General features: G+C 55.2%; 2 protein-coding genes across 3 annotated transcripts in view; one reads left to right on the top strand and one right to left on the bottom strand.

Annotated features, from left to right (window-relative positions):
* Positions 1 to 504: 504 nt before the first annotated feature.
* On the bottom strand, positions 505 to 2,395 carry TMEM79 (transmembrane protein 79). The gene is made up of 3 exons (XM_055696784.1): positions 1,552 to 2,395; positions 1,114 to 1,327; positions 505 to 839 (listed from the first exon to the last, which is right to left on the bottom strand). The coding sequence occupies exons 1-3, from the start codon at positions 2,282 to 2,284 to the stop codon at positions 635 to 637; spliced, it is 1,152 nt and encodes a 383-aa protein (XP_055552759.1). The 5' UTR covers positions 2,285 to 2,395; the 3' UTR covers positions 505 to 634.
* A 2,701-nt stretch (positions 2,396 to 5,096) lies between these two features.
* SMG5 (SMG5 nonsense mediated mRNA decay factor) overlaps positions 5,097 to 17,819 on the top strand; it is a 31,679-nt gene continuing 18,956 nt past the window's right edge. Inside the window, exons 1-5 of one of the 2 annotated variants that reach the window (XM_055696628.1) lie at positions 5,097 to 5,319; positions 12,171 to 12,269; positions 12,929 to 13,052; positions 13,696 to 13,852; positions 16,878 to 16,967. In XM_055696628.1, the coding sequence (XP_055552603.1) occupies positions 5,243 to 5,319; positions 12,171 to 12,269; positions 12,929 to 13,052; positions 13,696 to 13,852; positions 16,878 to 16,967 (547 nt within the window). In that variant the 5' untranslated portion in view covers positions 5,097 to 5,242. The remainder of the gene's footprint in view (positions 5,320 to 12,170; positions 12,270 to 12,928; positions 13,053 to 13,695; positions 13,853 to 16,877; positions 16,968 to 17,819) is intronic. The other variant, XM_055696627.1, reaches the window with a different exon arrangement.

The following is a 17,819-nucleotide window of genomic DNA, read 5'->3' as shown; positions in this document are numbered from 1 at the left end:
TGGATTTTTAACGCGTTTGGGTTATGCCCAAGAACCGTGACAGGCAGACTGGCGCGGGGGTGCACTGCCAGGGGTCCCTTGGTGCCTGCAGAGCGCTGGGGTGCCGGCTGGGTGCCCCTCCTGGGGGGGACCAGCCCTCCCCAGCCCTGGTGGCAGCAAGCCCGGTGCCATCTCAGCCATCCCAGTTCCTCCTGGCAGGGCTCCCTCCCTCCGACCCGGCCAACTGGTTTGGGAAGCAGGTGCTAAACCTCTCCCAGGAGGAAGAGGAGGAGGAAGGACGAGCTGGGTGGGACTGGCCACACGCCCCGCAGGAGCAGGGTGCAGGGTGGGTGCTGTTGCGGTGCTGGGAGATGGATGGTTTGGGGAAAGGTCTGTTTTTTCCCCTTTTCGGAAACGACGTTTGGGGACTGGGCGATGGCATCCCGTGGGTGAAGCTCCAAGTCCTGGCAGCGGCGATTCCGCTGGGAATTTAACCCGCCCTCCCCACCAAACCAGCCACGGAACCACGTGGTGAAGGGTTTTATTGGGCAAAGCCGGCTCCGGCAGGAGGTTGGCACATCCCACCAACCCATCCCCATGAAAGAGGGCTCTGCTGGCTTGGCACCCCTGCACCCACATCTCCCCGGAGCCCCTCTCACCCCCAGTACCGGAGCTTGGCTCCACCGTCCTTGGAGCGGCCCTCGGGCTGCGGCGTGGCCACAGCCAGGAGGTTTTCGGGCTCCAGGATGAACATGCTGTAGAGGTTCCAGAGCAGCATGGCCAGGAGGGGCAGGAAGGTCATGCTGAAGCCGAAAGCGCGGAAGGAGCGCCCGATGGCGTACGACAGCCAGTAAATCAGCCTGCAGAGAGTGGAGAGGCGCGGGCTGAGCGATCGGGGCTGGCACCCAGCTTCGCTCCGGCGGGCTGGCCCCGGCAAGGCCCTGCCAGGCAAGGCCAGCGCGGGAAGCGGGATGAGGGATGGAGCAGCCCTTCCCCTGTGCCGCTTTTCCTGGCTGTTGTCGGCCGGGGGAGGCACTGCCGGAGCGGGAGTTTGCAGCTGGGCACGGGGTTTGCCAGCACCGCCAGGCTCCGTTTGCACCCCAAGCATCCGGGTGGGGTAACGGAGCTGCTTACCGGGAGATGGCGAAAAGCCCGGTGAGCAGCGGGATGAGCTTGAGGGCCTCCTGCGGGAGGTAGGTGGCCAGCACTGCCATGTTGAAGAAGTAGAGGATGAAGAGGTGGATGGACTGGGAGACGTAGGTGCGGTGGATCTCCACCTCCCGCTGCAGCTCCCCGAAGGGCTCCAGCGCGGATGAGCAGAGGCGGGAGATGCCGCTGATGATCATCCCTGGGGGGGCAGAGAGAGGGGCTGAGCGGGCGGCCAGGGGGCGGAGGGCTGGGGGGGGGACCAGGGAGATGCAACGGGGCAGGGGACCAGTGTAGGAAACCCCTCCTGCTCCATTTGGGAGCAAAGGAGCTGCAAAGAGCTCAACCCCGCTCTGCTCCCGGCTCCCCCGGGGTTAACGCTGCCCCGTTCATGGGGGGCAAAGGGCTCAGGACCCCGCAGCTCACCCAGGACGATGGGGAACGTGGCGAAGGCGGCGCAGCGCAGCGTGTAGACCAGGCGGGCGCTGACGGTGGGCATCAGTGGGGCATCGAAAGGCAGGAAGACGTAGGCTCCGTAGACAAGGCAGGGGCAGAGGAGCAGGGCCGCCGCCACTGAAGCCACGGCCTTGAAGTTGCCGGCCCTGCAGTCCCTGACGCATGGGCACGGTGGCTCCTGGGTCGGTGCCTTGGCCACCCGCCCCTCAAAGCCCAGCGGGTCCCTGTAGCGTGAGGGGCCCGTGGGGAGGAAGACCTGCTTCTGGCGGAGGATGTCGGGTCTGTCGCTGTGGGGCACGTAGCCCCCCTTGCCCTCCTGCTGGGGCCGCGGGGTGGCTTGTTTCTTCTGTTTGCCGGGGGTCCGCTCGATGCACTGGGGGTCGATGGGCACAAAGACATGGGCTGCCATCATGGGTGGCCCGGGGGCTTCCTCGGCTTCGGCCTCGGCTGGGGGGCAGGTGACAGCAGCCTCCCTGGGGGCTTCATGGCCCCCCTCAGGGCTTGAACGCCTCTTGGTCTCGGCGGGCTCTGGCTGGCAGTGGGCACCATGCTGGCACCGGTCCCATGGCAGGGTGCTGTCAGGGTCCCCCAGGTGCTCATCTGGGGCTGGTGGCACCTTGTCTGGGGGGGTGGCCAGGGCCACCTTCCCCAGCTCCAGCAAAGCCACCTCCTCAGGGGGCAGGACGGGGTCAGCAGCAGCCATGGGAGAAGCTGGTTCGGTGCAGGCAAGATGCTCTTCTGCGTTTCGGGGTGTCGAGAGGGGGCGAGGTCACTGCCCCTGCTGCTTTCACCCTGCGCCGAGAGACAGAAAAACCAGCAGAAATGAGAGGTCGGGTCACACGCACGGCCCCGGTGACAACGTGGGGTACTAACTGGCAGCTGCCACCCCGGAGCCCCCCCCCACCGCCCCCCTGCCCCCTAATAGCAGGGGGAAGCAGAGCCCAGCATCCCCGAGCCCCCACACCGGCAGTGGGCTCAGGGCATGCGGTACCGTGCGTGTGGGCACCGTCAGGCTTGGGGCACGTGGTACCACGTGTGTCGGCACCGTCAGGCTCAGGGCATGTCATACCGTGCGCATGGGCACCATCGGACTCGGGGGATGCGGTACAATGCGCATGGGCACTGTCAGGCTCAGGGCACATGGTACCACATGTGTGGGCACCATCGGGCTCAGGGCACGCAGTACTGTGCACATGGGCACCGTCAGGCTCGGGGCACATTGTACCACACGTGTGGGCACCATCGGACTCGGGGGACGCGGTACTGCACACATGGGCACTGCCAGGCTCGGGGAACGTGGTACCACGTGTGTTGGCACCATCTGGCTTAGGGCACTCAGTACCACGCGTGTGGGCACCATCGAGCTTGGGGCACACAGTACCATGTGCGTGGGCACCGTCAGGCTCAGGGAACGTGGTACCATGTGTGTCAGCACCATCCGGCTCGGGGCACGCGGTACCACGTGTGTGGGCACCGTCAGGCTCAGGGAACGTGGTACCGCGCATGTTGGCACCATCCGGCTCGGGGCACGCGGTACCGTGTGTGTGGGCACCATCGGGCTCAGGGGACATGGTACCATGTGTGTCAGCACCATCCGGCTCAGGGCACGCAGTACCACGCGCGTGGGCACCATCGGGCTCGGGGCACGCGGGTACCACACATGTGGGCACCATCGCCCAGAGCTGGGCGCCTGGTGAGCCCCGGGTGCGTGGATCTGGCTGCAAAACCAGCACAGCTTGGGAATTCCTGCCCCATCTGGCCCAGCGTCCCGGGGGGTCTGGCTGGGCACCAGGGCGGGGGTTGCTGCCGGCTCCATCCGCGGTGCCAGCCCTGGTACTGGGGGGGGCCAGCCCTGCCGCATCGAGGAGCCGCGGTTAGAGCCAAGCTGAGCCGCGCCGAGCCAGATCTGCTCGCCTGTTGTGGTTGGGGTGGATTCGGGGTGGGCACAGGGGGCTGCCAAGCGCTACCCGCCGTGGGGGAGCAGGAGATCCCGGCGGAGAGCTCGTGGGTTTCCCCCTTAGCAGGGGCTCCCCATCCCCAGGCGTTGCTGGCTCCGTGGGAGCCTCCTGCAAGGAGAAACGGCTCCTGCTGGGCACATGCACCCCCAGAAAGAGCCCCGGCCTGGCTGCGGGTGTGGGGGAAACTGAGGCACGGTGCCGAACGGGGCCCCATCCGCGGCCCACGCGAGGGAACATGGCTAAAGCAGCATCTCGCAGGCCTCCCCCTCCCTGCTCCCAGCCCCCCCCGGCTCGTCACCCCGTGGGACACGGAGGGAAGGTGGCACCGGGCTCCCCGGGCTGCCAGACTCACCTGGAGAGAAGGCAGGGGGCCATGGGGCCGGGGGGCGGCGGGAGCCAGGCTGGGGCCTTGGGACGCGGCCACTGCCGGGGCCCTGTGGACTTCAAACCTGCTCAACCGGGTGAGGTGGGGCTGGGCGGAACGGGCAGGCGCGGCTGCCTCACCCCACACAGAGCCCGCGGCACCCACACCCGCGTGGGGACGGTCCCCGGGGGGGTTCTGCGAGCCCACCCGGAGCTGGGGCACCTGGTGAGCCCACCCTGAGCTGGAGATGGATCCCCAGGGGGTCCCTGCGAGCCCACCCTGTGCTGGGGATGGGTCCCCAGGGGGTCCCTGTAAGCCCACCCTGAGCTGGGCGATGGGTCCCTCCATGTCCGGGGACGGGTCCCCTGGGGGTCCCTGGGAGCCCACCCTGAGCTGGGGACAGGTCCCCACGGGGTCCCTGCAAGCCCACCCTGTGTTGAGGGACATGTCCCCAGGGGGGCCACCTGAGCCCCGTGTGCTGGGGGACGTGTCCCCAGCGGGTCCCTGCGTGGCACAGCACAGCCGCCAGGCCGGGGCAGGCACGGGGGCAGCCCCCCCCCCCCCCAACAGGGGGTCCCTGCCCGGGAGGCCGGCGGCAGGACCCGGGGCGGGGGGGGCCAGGGAGGAGCCCCCCCGTGCCTGCCCTGGCAGACAGGGCCGGCCTGGCGCTGCTCCTGCCAGGGCCGCGGCCGCGCTGAGGAGGGGGAGCACCGAGGGGGACCCCGGGGAGCCCCCCCCCGCTTCAGCAGGCACCAGCCTATGGCGCTACACGGCGGCACGAAGCGATTCCCTGGGGCAGGACCCCTCCTCACGGACCCCCATGATGGAGGGGCCGCTCTTTGAGCAGCCGGGGGTGCTCTGTGGCGGGGAAGGCCCACTAGGCCCCCAGTGGGAACCGGCAGCTGCCCTCAAGCCCGGTCCCGCCTCCCGGCGCCCATGAAAACCCCTTGACTGAAGCCGCCCGCGGCCGCCATCTTTGCCAGTACTAAGTACTGGCGGCGGGGGGGGGGGGGGAGGGGACGGCGACCGCGTGCGCGCGTTGGGGCGCGTGCGCAATCTCGCGAGATGACGCCGCGCGGCCGCCATGTTGCCAGACACTAGGTACGGGTGAGGCGAGAAGGGCAACTCCCGCGAGGTGAGGCCGGCCCCGCCGCCGCCATGTTTGCCCGCCGCCCTCCGCTCTCGCGGCAAGTCTCGCGAGAGCTGCTCGGGGCAGGGGGCAGCCGCGCAGCCATGGCGGCCGAGCGGGGCCGGGGGCGGCGGCGGCGGCGGCGCGGCCGGTGCTGAGGGGGCGGTGGGCTGTGCCCGGCCGGGCCGGGCCTTGCCCTCTCCGGGCGCCATGAGCCAGGGCGGTGGGGCCACCGGCGAGAGCGGCGAGCCGGAGGCCAAGGTGCTGCACACCAAGCGGCTGTACCGGTGAGGAGAGGGGGGCATCGGGGGAGGGGAAGGCCGGGGCAGGGGGATGTCCCGGGGGGGGCTCGGAGGGCTGAGGGACGGAGGTGAGGGCGGGCTTGGGGGGTCTGAAGGGACCGGGGGGAAGGAAGGCGATGGGGCGGGTTCCAGTGGAGGTCGGAGCGTGAAGGGGGCTGGGGGCGATCGGGGGGGGGGCAGGGATGGGGAGGGGGACCCGGGGGACAGGGAGGGGGGAAAGGGGATGGGGAGGATCCAGAGGGGGACAAGGGCGAAGGGGATTGGGGTGGGGGGGAGGAGGGAGGCAGCGGGGAGGACCGAGGTGAAGGGGACTGAGGGGGGGTGCTCAGGGGGGGTCATGGGGGCTGGGGAAGGAGGTGGCGGAATCGGGGGAGGGCCGGGGGTGAACGGGGGAGGGGAGGGGGCGATCCAGGGGAGAGCTGGGGCAGAGGTATTCGGGAAAGGTGGGGGAAGGAGAGCGCAGGCTTTAGGGAAGATGGGGAGAAGCAGGGGAAGGGGATGGTGGAATACAGGTGAGGGAGATCGGGGGGAATCCAGGGGGAGTGGGCAGCGCTAAGGGGGGGCCATAGGGGGGCCTGTGGGAAGGGAGCAGCAGGAAGAGGGTTGTGTGGGATCCGGAGGAGACGGGCAGTACACGGGGTGAGGGGCGGCACTGGTGAAAAAGTGATATGGGCGATCCAGGGGGGATGAGTGAAGACAAAGGGCACTGGGAGAAGGAGCTGGGGGGGGGGGGGTGGGGTGTCGGCAAGGTGGGAGAACGGTGGAGAGATGGGGGGAAGAAGGCAGGTGGGAGGGTGAGAAGGGGATCAGGGGGTGTGGGGCACCCAGGGAGATGTGGGAGCTGGAGGATGGGGTTATGCAGGTTTCAGGGAGGTCGCGGCTGAGGGGGAAGGAGGTATGGGAAAAGTGGGATAAGGGCAAGATGTGGAGGGCATCCGGGGAGAGGTTGGGCTGGAGACGTGGTCCCTGGCATCGGCAGTAGACAGGGATTGCGTGGAAGGTGCTGGAGAACAGGGGTGTGATGAGCAGGAGCCTGCGCCAGGACACTGTCCTGCTGTGTGGAGGGCAAGACTGCTCTAGCTGCAGATCTTCCCAATAAAACAGTTGCTGGGACTCCGCTCGCGCTGACATCTCTGCACTGTGCGTTGGAAACGGCGTCAGAAGGCGAGAGTCAGGAAATGATGGTGGCCTTGGTCAGCTCGGCCCAGCAGGGTTGAGGTGCCACGCTGTCAGCACTGAGGTGCCTGGCCTCTGCTCTGCTGATGACTTGTTCTGTGAGTGTGGCCCAGAAATTGTCCCTTTCTGTCTCAGTTTCTCCATCAGTAAAGCAGATTCGTAGCGGAGGTTCAGCAGCGACAGCGTGGTTTCGGAGATGAGCAGAATGATGAGGGCAAGAGACGGGTTTGATGTCAGGGTCCGTTTTCTTTTCATCGTGGTGACATTGGGCATGTCCTTTCATTTTGTGGAAAACCTCACTGCCCTCCTCTAAAACAGGACAAGGCATGCCTCCCTCTGAGAAACCTGGCCAGATCCTTGCCCAAAAGTCCAAAGCACTAATAGCAGGTTTGAGTGGTAGTTACTAGAATTTGTTTCCTTCCATGATGCGCTTCATACGAGCACGTTCCCTGCACTTTGAAGTTATATTAGGTGCCTTTCTTTTTCTTATTGCGAAGTCAGTGGTAAAACACAATGGCTTGGATGACTGGAGGTGTGGGCTGCGTTGTCATGCTGGAAGCGCCTCTGGGGCTGTGGAGCTCTGTATCTGCTGTCACGCTGAGATACCCCGTTTGATTTTAGGGGTGGCTTCCCACATCTGCTAGCAGTTGAGCTAGCGCGGCGTAACACCTTGCCCGCTGCCACCTGAGGTGTGGTGGGCAGGATTGGAGAGCAAGTATGTGCTCCTGCTTGCAAAATGGAATGTGTTTTGTGTAAACTGCCTCCATCATGATTTAAGATGTGTTTTACTTTGTGGTCACAGTGGATCAGGAATGTGTGTGCTGCATAGCTCACCTGGCAAGCGGTACCTTGCTATGCCGCTGGAGCTCTCAAGCGAACATCTCTTGACCAAACGTGGGACTGGTCATCAAGGCAAGGAAGTGGTTGTTTTCTGTTTAGATTTGTATGGCAGAACGAGGTGTGTGGTTGCTTTAAAGCATTTTTACAACAGAAAAAAAGAAAACCATGCGCCTGTAGAGATGCCTTTTCTTTCAGCTGGAAGTAAGTATTGTGGTTTTAGAGCAGGATTTATAATATCTGCAGTGGCCACAAATTTTCATGCTACGTAGCTGAGAGCTCTCTTAGCAAGCTTTCTACCTTAACTTGTCTCTTGTCAATTCTTCTCTATTTCAGCCCGAAGTTCAGTTAGATGAAGCAGTAACTCCCTGTCCTCTTAAGAAGCACGTTGTACTTGGTGTGATGGCTGACTTGTCTCTGGAAACTTTTGGCCACTGGATTAAACAGTGCCTTTGAATCACAGATGTTTGAATGTCACAGTGCCAGCTAGAAACTGTGCTCGCGTGGGATCAGCTTTGTGTCTGCTCGGGAGAGCAGTGGGAGTTGAGCTCAGGTCTCCACGGACCTTGGCAAGTACGCTGGCCGTTGGAGTGGCCTCTTGGAGATGAGGTTGCCCATCGCTCTTTGTAGGATGGTCTTTGCTCTTTTCCATTCCAGTCTTCCTGGGTCAGTAATCCCCGAGTTTCACCTCGAAACGTGGCAGCTGGATTATCCTGGGTGGTGCTGGTTTACCATCTATGTTTTAGCGTAGGGTGACCAGATTTATTTTGCAGATTTCTTTTCGGGATTCTGGGTAACCATTAGCTCGTTGGCTTTGCGTTACTATTCTTGTCCGCCAGCCTTGTTCTGGGCAGTAGTATTTGTGTACTGACACATGCCAGGATACAAATGAATGGCTGCGGTTCCCTGAGAAATGTCTCACTCTTGAGAGGCTGTGGCCCTTAGTGATGTATTAAGTAAATAATAAAAAAAAATAGAGGACAAACAATTCTCCCTGCTGTCTTACCCCATCCCAGAATGTTAATGGCAGGGAAGGAAAGTGATAGAGGTGTCTGTGTGGCTGAAGAGGACTTTGCGTTGGACCCTTTCCACCCTGCTTGGCATGATGGGCTGTACTTGCTTCTTTTAATAGACTGGCATCTGATTTGCCTCCTCTGTGGTTCTGATGTGCTGTCTGAAAGCAACGTTTAAACCCAGCAGGTGTAAAAATGGGTATTAGGACAAAATCTGGCCTTCGAACTGCTGAGTAAAATTCAGCCCGTGGTTTGAAGCCACCCAAGGCACGAATGCTAAATAGCGTTTTAGTCAGTGCATGGTGTATAGCGCCTGTGTTGATGTTTCCTAATGCTTTTGAAGTGAGGCTGGCTCCTGTGCGTTTTGTCCTCACCGTGTCCCCTTTCCTCACCACTACGGACACAGGATCCTTGCAGGTCATCACTGGCTGTCACAGATTCTTCTTTTCCTCCTGCCTCCGCCTCTTCCAGCGTGGAGCTCGTGCGAATAAGATGACGTTTTAGCATGGGGTCTGCCTTCTGCCTTACAGCTCAGGGACCTGCATCCTAAAAGATAAACCTTGCTGCCTGCAAGTCACCAACTGTGTTTCTTTCTGAATCCATAAAAAGTAGCAGAAGCAACCGGTGTCTTCATGTGCCCATCCCTGACCATTGTAGGAAAGGAGGTTGTATGAGAGGCGTGCCCCGGGATGCCTCCCGCCCTCTGCTCGAGGGGAAGGTGAAATCCCCTCCCGATATCCCTCCTCCGATAGTCCCTGGAAGGAAATTACTTCACATTTGGCCGGCATTTGAGTCCCGGTGCATGTGAGGAGGCTTTCCTGAACTGCTCGATCACATTTCTTACCCACTGATACTGTTGGCAGCCAAAGAGCTGTCTTGTCTGCGTGCAGTTTGGGAAGGGGCTTCTGGCAGCTGCCTGTTGAGTAATTCCTCTCCTTTCACGGGTATTGTGCTGCACAGTATCAAGATGTCTGTCTGTCACTGCTGAACTCGGGAGGGTTCTTCGATGAGGTTTTGTGACCCTTTTTGTGAGAGGTTAGAAAAACAGAGGCTTGTTTGGCGGGTAAGTTACTGAGCAGTGAGAGAACCTGGACCATGTGCCCCCAAGGAATCTGGATTGAGTAAGTGGCAGAAGAAGGAGTCAGTGTTGAGTCTTTGCGGGCAGTTAACTGGCACATGAGGATTTGGATAGGTGGGTTCACACCTCCACATGTGACATCGCTCGCTAAGGGCTGACCCTGTCCTTGATGCTGGTGTCGACTGCTTGTAGTCACCGTGCAGTCATTTCCCACCTTGCGGTGTCGGTGACATGTGAGCTGGTATCAGACAGCAGCTGCCGATGCAGTGCGCGGCGAACGCGTTTGTACAGCTGTTTCGAAGACGTAGAGGCTGCCTATTCTGGGAATTAGAAGATCATAGTTTTCCTGTGCTGCACTCTGGGAATCAAATGATTCAGCAGTTCCCCTTTCTTCTGGTCACCCTTCTGCATAGGAAACAAATCGGTTCCCTGTGAGGCGCGCTGGTCGTTTCCTGCTGCAGCACTGGCTGCAGAGGGTCTTGAGGGTCATTTGAGTGACAGGACATTAATTGCAGGTTGCAGCGAGGGTATGTTTATTACCTTCTGCTTTTGTGACGATCTATTTTGGGGAACCGAAATGGGAGTGTGTGTATTTGGTGGTTGTTTTTTTTTAAAAAATTCCCCCTCCTGCCAATATGCTGTGAGCATGGATGAATGCTTCATGCTTACTGCCTTTTACCTGTAAACCAAAAAAGCATTTTACTTGCTTGCCTTCCTTGTTGTTGAGGACATTAGGGTGTTAGAGCTTGCAGAGGACCGTCAGGCTGTGTGAGAAAGATGCTAGTGAGCGGAAGTGGCTGAAGATAGCAAGGTTAGTAGCTGACTTTCATACGTGATTCTCACTCTGTTGTTGGTTTTCTTCTGATTGTTTAGGAAGAAGTTGGTTCAACTCTGGTGTTTTGGTCCCCCGAGCCATTGTGTAAGACAGTCCTGTTCCCTATGCTTCTCTTTTTCTGTGATGTTCTGTGATTTACTGAATGCAGATGAGAGTTCCAGTTATCCTGGCATGAAAGTCTTCACGTGCCCTAAAATGAGATGAGACATTTTCTCTTTGAGCTCTTGAATGTTCTGGTTGTTGGTTTGGGGGTTTTTTTGTTTTGTTTTTTTTTGTTGTTTTTTTGGGGGGATTCTTTTTAGTGTGGTGGGTTTGTGAAAGGAGATTTGCCTTGCTGGTAAGGGGCTGGTATATGAAACAGTGAGTTACTTTACAGTAATATCTGTAGTTTTCAAGGAAGTGGTGGCGATTTCAGCCTCCCTCCTTAGCGTATGGCTTTGCATGCTCTCCCTTGCAAGTGCCCCGTATTTAATCCAGCAACCATTTGTGCATGTGCGCCAAAAAAAGGTTCAGTCGCTGCGTTGTGCTGCGAGTGTGATGAGGGAGTTTGCATTCTGCAGGCGATGGAGATTTCGGGCAGGGGGGAGCAGGCTGCTAGCAGCACCCAGCTGTTCTGCTTTGCAGAAGTTTGTTCGGATCGGGTCTGTCTCGTTCTGTATTTACAACGCGTCTCGGTTGTCTTCAGCTTCTTGTTCAAACAGCTCTCCGTGCGCAGCAGGCTCAGCAGCAGGAGCGGTAAAGGTGTTAGAACAAATGAGGAGTGACGGGTAGATGGATGTGAAGTTGAGGGGGAGAACAAGTACCTGTGGCCTTTGGTAGCTAATGGCTGGGGGTGGCTTGGAGAACGTATTTCTTAAGAGTCAACAGCTGGGAAAAGTTAATTTCAGGAGTCAGTTTATTGACCTCAAACACAGACTTGACAAAGGCAGAGATTTAGAGATGACCTCTCTGGGTAGGAAGGGTTTAACGTGGCTGGTCGATTTTTGCTTTATCAAACTGTCCGTGAGATATTGATGAGGGTGCTTGCCATCGGCGCTAACGCTTCTGTAAGTCCCTGGTTTTATTTCACTGCAACCTTCTGGAATTGTAGTCTGGTTTTTTTGCAGCTACAAACGTTCGAGTGCTTGAGATTTTACACACGGTGTGGTGTTCCTCCTCCAGGAGGAGAGTCTTGGGCAGGCAGTGATTCACTGAAGTATTTTTTTGCATGACTCAGAGGTTTGGAGGTTGCTTGGTCTGTCTTCTAGCTGGCTTTTGGAGGAAAATTCTCGTAATAGTTTTCACATTTTAGGCTGGTTCTCAATATCTGTTACCTATCACTGAGGGATCTTTAAGGGCTTTAGTCAATGAATCACCGTAACGAAGATCAGGAAGTTTTGGCAAATGAGAATGACGTGAGTTGCCTTCTTTCCTAGACAAGTTGGTAAGGAAACAGAAATCGGTGGAGGTTTGACTCTTACCCGATCAAATCAGTAATTGTTAGAAATCAATCAATTTTTTATTCATAGAGTTTAAGATGTTTAAATTAATCTGAGTGTGTGTATAGCGTGATTTAATTGCTGAGGTTTAAAGTTGCTAACGTGTCCAAAGACATTTGTGACTACTATTGTAGAAATAATTGGCATTTTTGACCAGACAGGCAGTGGTAACTGGTGATTAAACAGCTGATTTGCAGCCAAATCATTACAGCGCCTGTAACCCTGCTCTTTTTTTTCTTTCCATAAGCTTTTTAAAAGAGGGCAGAAAGGAAATCAATTAATATGGTGTGGTGATATAACGCGGCTTGCTAATAATGGAATTAACTAGGCTAGTATGGTTCTGCGTGGACACGCCAGATCTCATTAAATAATTCCAGATAGCCTGCTATTCTGAAACTTCTTTCTGTGTTACCTTGCAGGGCAGTGGTAGAGGCCGTTCACCGCTTGGATCTCATCCTTGGGAATAAGGCAGCCTATCAGGAAGTGTTCAAGCCGGAGAACATCAGCTTGAGGAACAAGTAAGTTGGGCAGAGCGCTCACGTTGGTTTTTGGTTTTGTATGTGTTTGGCTGGGGAAAATCCATGTGAAGCGACACAGGGAGGTTTTGAAGCTGCAGGTTCACTGTGCATTTGATTTGTAGCGCACCTGTAGGCTGGGGTGCCCTCCAGGTTTTTGAAGCTGAGGCTAGATTTCCGATCTGTAATTGAACAGCACCTAACCCTCCAGCCATGGACTGAAAGCTTTCCTGGGTGTCGTAATATAAATACGTTGTCTTCATGTTGGCCAATGCCTTCCTTGTAATTATCTTTAAAAAAAAAAACCAACAAACAAACCACCTGTGTGGTGAAGAAACTTCTTATATGTGTGAAAACTTTTATCAGGTTCAGAGGGTGCCTAGCAGGGATGATTTTTCTTACCAATTTTTTAAGCTGTCAAGACAATTCTTGACATTACTGCAATTTAGGAAGTTACTGATGGCCAGCTGAGCAAGGTAACGAGGTTAGGTGTGTGGCTTTTCCAGATGCTCTTGTGTGGGAGTGATCTAAGCTGTACCATCACCAGATGGCCTAGCTCATCCATCCTAATGAATTCAGATTTTCCTCTTCCGTGCTTCGGTAGTGGCAGCTGTGTTTAAAGCCGCTGTAGCTAAATGTGAATTTTCTGCTGGCTGTCTCAGGCTGCGGGAGCTGTGCGTGAAGCTGATGTTCTTGCATCCAGTGGATTATGGAAGAAAAGCAGAAGAGCTGCTCTGGAGAAAAGTTTACTATGAAGTTATCCAGCTCATTAAAACAAATAAAAAGGCAGGTATCTATGGCTTTGGCAGGAGAGAGTCTCTGGCTGTGCAGTGGGTAAGGCCAAGTTAAAAGCTTCATTTCCTTGGAGAAGCTGTGGTCTGAAGCTGTGGCAGGAAGCCAGGCACTCCTGAATTTTAATCGTGGAGCTGACATACGCTTTTTGTCTAGCTGTGGGCAGGTAAGCTTTAATAATTGCTGAGAGCACTGCCATTGCTGAGGATATTTCAACATAATTTGCTTCATTTTTGTCTCCCCGCTTTCAGAAGACATAGATCTTCGTAGGGAACGATGATCTTAAGAGGCTTTGTCAGCGCTGATTGTCTTTACTCCAGTTGCTCACTGGAGAACACTCACGCTTGTATTTCCGAATGCCGTGAACTCTCTCCTGGTGATTTGGTTGCCTGAATGTGTTTCAGGTTCTCTCGCTAGACACCTTGATTTTATTTATTTGTTGTTGCAGCAAGTATATAGGACCCTTAGTAAATACCATGAGGTGCAACATTGTTGAGCCAGAGGAGGTACAGAACTGTGCAAAACCGATTACAGCTGAGCTACCTGCTGTCTTGCTTCATCCTTGGTGTAACTTGGGTGGTCAGCCTAAAATGTTACCTAGGCTGCATTAACATATTCTCATTTTTCTTCCCTTCAGCACATTCACAGCCGTAGCACCCTGGAGTGTGCGTACCGGACTCACTTGGTGGCTGGCATAGGGTTTTACCAGCACCTTCTTCTCTACATTCAGTCTCACTATCAGCTGGAACTGCAGTGCTGCATTGACTGGACGCATGTGACAGACCCACTCATAGGTTAGTGCTCCGGCTCTTGGACTCGTGGGCAAGGCCTGAATCCCAGACAGGTGGCTTCCCCATCTTTGTTGCGGCATTCAAGGGATTATCTCCTTTTTTTTTTTTCCTCTCATTAGCCAGTTATCTGTTTAGAACAGACTGTCTGTCCTGCTCTCTTTTCTCCGACACTGTTTTGGTGGGGTTTTTAATGCTGAACTAGGGAAGAAAGAAGAGTTTCTAACAGGAAGAAAACGCTGTTTAGAAAATTCTTTAGCAAGTGTTCCGTGGTGGCAGATTTTTGTGGAAAATTGAAGAGCACTTCTGGCTGTACAGAACGTTTTAAAAAGCTTATTTAAAGCAGACAAACGGGCCATTGGGGGAAGAGGTTCTGGAAATCAACACATTTCTGTCAGGACATCCTATTCACTAGATAGAAGATACTGTTCCTCCTCTTGGTGCCCCTTCTGTCAGCGCTCCCTTCACGTGCTTCCTAGTTGTACTGTGTGTAGCTTTGAAACTGCTGTTGAATCTTGGACTGAGAACGTGAGGAAGCTCCCAGAACAGAGTAAGGTATGATAGGTGTCTCGGGTAACCGCCTCTGTGCATGCCCTTAGATGCAAGGTAATTTGAGGTATCTTAACTGTTAGGGGAGGAGGAAGAATAAGAGTGTTTACAGTCCTGAAACAGCTCAGGGCTGTGTATGCACTCACATCCTCGATTTACCTTGTAATAGTTTGTTCCCATTTGCTCCTGGGCTGTGCTCCGTGGCTCCAGGGCGCGTGTTTCTGTTCGTGTGGGTCCAGCTCAGAAGTGGAGCCTCCAGATGTTTTGTGAACCGTATTAGCAAGGGTTTAATTGGTGTTCTTAAAGCTGGCAGGGGGGAGGGCGGCAGGAACTGGCACAAGAGAAGTTAGTATGTCTTTAGCAATAGAACGTTTTAGCTGCTGGTGTCCTATTCTTAGCTCTGAGAGATGATTGTATCATGATCAGCTTTGAAATGTCGGTTTAAAAGGCAGATGTCCCTGGCAACTGTTGCTTTGAGAAATGTATCTCGGTGCTGTAGAATTAATAAATTCTCGAAATGCACATTCCAGATAAGTTTGTACCCTGTGGTGCGTGTTTGCTTTTGAAAGGCTCCCCTTATTCAGGTTTCTTAATGTGTTTGGGCTCATTTAATTAAAATGATGCAGCAGAGGGGTATGTAACCGGACAAGGGAGGTTGTAACCCTGCATCTGTGCAGAGAAGATGCATGTGTAAGAATCCCATCGGGGTGGGCACAGCCTAATGGCTGTATAAATGGGAGCAAGAGGATTCAAAGCAAAAAAAGAAAGGGATGATGGGTCCAATAGCGTATGTGGACACGGATTTGAAGGGTGTGTGTTTGTGTAATGCAGCTCGTACAGTGCCTGTAGTAAGTGGGAATCGTTCCTCACTGGTCACTTAAGCCTCCTGATTCCAGTTCCACCGTTTGAATCTAAGCCAAGAGGGAAGCAACTTGCTATGGGCTGGACTGGTCTTAAAAAAATCTTCCTTTGGGATTCCTGCTTGAGGGAATTTTCTCCTCCGGGAGGTGGAAGTCCTTGGCAACAGCAAGATTGAACCTGGACTGAATCTGTGCTCCTGGTCTGCCCGGTGGGCTCGCCGGAGAGGAAGCACAAGCGCAGTGGCCTTTGCTCCCTGATCTCTGGCTGAACCGTGATCCTGCGGGCTGGGGAGAAGGTGCTGGTGGGGAGATGGGAAGCACGGTCTCGCCAGCAGCGGACCCTCCCAGGAACTGAGTCACCTTGATGGTTTAAGTTAGTACAGATCAGCTGGCTGCAGCCTTCCCCTGTTGGTTTTGACACTTTCCACTGCCTGAATTTTTTTTTTTTTTGTAAGTTCAGTACAGAACAGAGTATTTCAGTTGGAAGGGGCCTCTAATACGATCATCTAGTCCAGCTGCCTGACCTGTTCAGGGCTGACCAGAAGTTAAAGCATGTTATTAAGGGCATTGTCCAAATGCCTCTTAAACACTGACAGGCTGGGGGCATTGACCACCTCTCTGGGAAGCCTGTTCCAGTGCCTGACCGCCCTTTCGGTGAAGAAACGTTTCCTAATGTCCGGTCTAAATCTCCCTTGATGCAGCTTCGAACCGTTCCCATGCATCTTCCAGGGAGATCCCCACCTCCCTCTCCACTTCTCCTCTTCAGGATGCTCCTCAGCCTCCTTTTCTCCAAACTAGACGAGCCCAGAATCCTCCACCGCTCCTCACAGGACATGCCTTCCAGTCCTTTCACCAGCTGCTTTGCCCTCCTCTGGACACAAAGGCGGTTTTGTCTGGAGGCAATTCTTCCTAACCGACTGCAGCTGCCCTGTCCACAATGCAGATTTGCTGTCCTGATTTTTCCTTATTTTAATTCTCTTCCTCCCTTTTTTGGCTGGCCAATCCTAAATCTAGATCTCAGTCTTGAGGGTTTGTTTCCATCTTCGCTCTAAGGCGAGGTACGTTCGTGTTGTGGGCTACTGCCAGGTGCAAGTGCGCTCAGACTTTGTTCTGGCTTCCAGGGATTTGCGCCCTCATTAGCCATGCTAACGAAATCAGCCTCTTGACAGGCCTTATTAGCTTGTGCTCAACGTTAACGTGATCACATGGCTTGTAGACAGGAACTGGCCTTTGTCCTCTCATCTGAGTGCGAGTGGAGCCAGCTCTTTGAGTGCCACTCCGGGGCATACCTCGCAGGCAAAGTCTGAGTGGCAGTCATTGCAGTGACTTAGTGATGCAGTGACACGAACTGCCCCAGCCAGCAGGGAACTGGAGACACTGATGCTCACCCACTCCCCCTTGGTGTATTTTCTACATTGATTTGCCACATTTTGGCAAGGAGAGTGAACCAGTGCTGGTCTGTAAGGTGCCACAGGTGGCAACCAACAGTGTGACCTGACCATGCGGTCTTTGTTTTCATCTGGTGAAATGTTGGGTGTCTCGGGCAGAGGTGTGGGCTGCTCGTGTGTCTTTCCAGCAGCTTTTACTTAAATGGTGTTTGTGACTTCGTATTTCTCCTGTAGGCTGCAAGAAACCTGTGTCTGCATCGGAGAAGGAGATGGAGTGGGCGCAGATGGCGTGTCACAGATGTCTGGTTTATCTGGGGGATCTAGGTAAGAACAGCGTTGTCTTTCAGGGCAACGTTTAAATCATTAAAAAGATGGTGCCTATACAGTGCTGAGTCCGTCATCGTTAGTCACCAGCCGTAGTTACTGGCAGACACTGGTTTCCTTCTGACACGTTTGTCACTAATTGGTTTAAGCTGAAATCCTCACGGCTAACCCAGCTGCGACAAACTGAAGCTTTGTTTTTGGGCAAGTGGATGAGGAGTTTGCTATAAGCAGCTGCATCCACAGCAGTGCAGGAACGGAAGCCTTTGCTTTTATTTCTGTTGTTTGGACGGTGCGAAGGAAACTTGGTGGGCTGGCTTCTCCGTTCAGACTCGCTGTGAGGTCGGTCGCCTTACGGAGCCGCCGTCATCAGCACGAGTGTGACTGAAAATCAGGTTTGTTAATGAATAATGTCAATAGGCCACTGCAGAGCCCCAGGTTCTTTGTTATTGTGTCTGGCTGCGTGTCATCCTTTTTATAGCAGGGGCATGTCTACCCCGCAGTCACGACCTCCTGGGAGCATGCGGTAAGTGTGTCAACTTCTCGCTCGCTTGTGAACACGTGGGAGTGAAGGCAGCGAGAAAACATGTAACTGTGTGAAAAACAGCTATGGGAAGTGTGGCACGGGTAAATGTGTTTGACACGCAGCAGCCTTCGAGCTCTTGAAAACTGTTTGGCATTATTGTTGCCCATGAGTCAGCCTAAAAATGGCATCGCAAATAGATGTCTCATGGGGGTAGTAAGAATGACTTACCTGACTGGTGGGAGAGAAACGTGCTCACCTCTTCACAATGCTTTCACCTAAGGTTTCCAAAATGCCATCTGTTGTCCAGAAAAAGGTAAAATAAATAAATT

The sequence above is a fragment of the Falco cherrug genome, chromosome 19 (assembly GCF_023634085.1).
Source record: "Falco cherrug isolate bFalChe1 chromosome 19, bFalChe1.pri, whole genome shotgun sequence".
NCBI classification, from domain to species: Eukaryota; Metazoa; Chordata; class Aves; order Falconiformes; family Falconidae; genus Falco; species Falco cherrug.
This window is presented reverse-complemented; position numbering and strand designations above follow the sequence as displayed.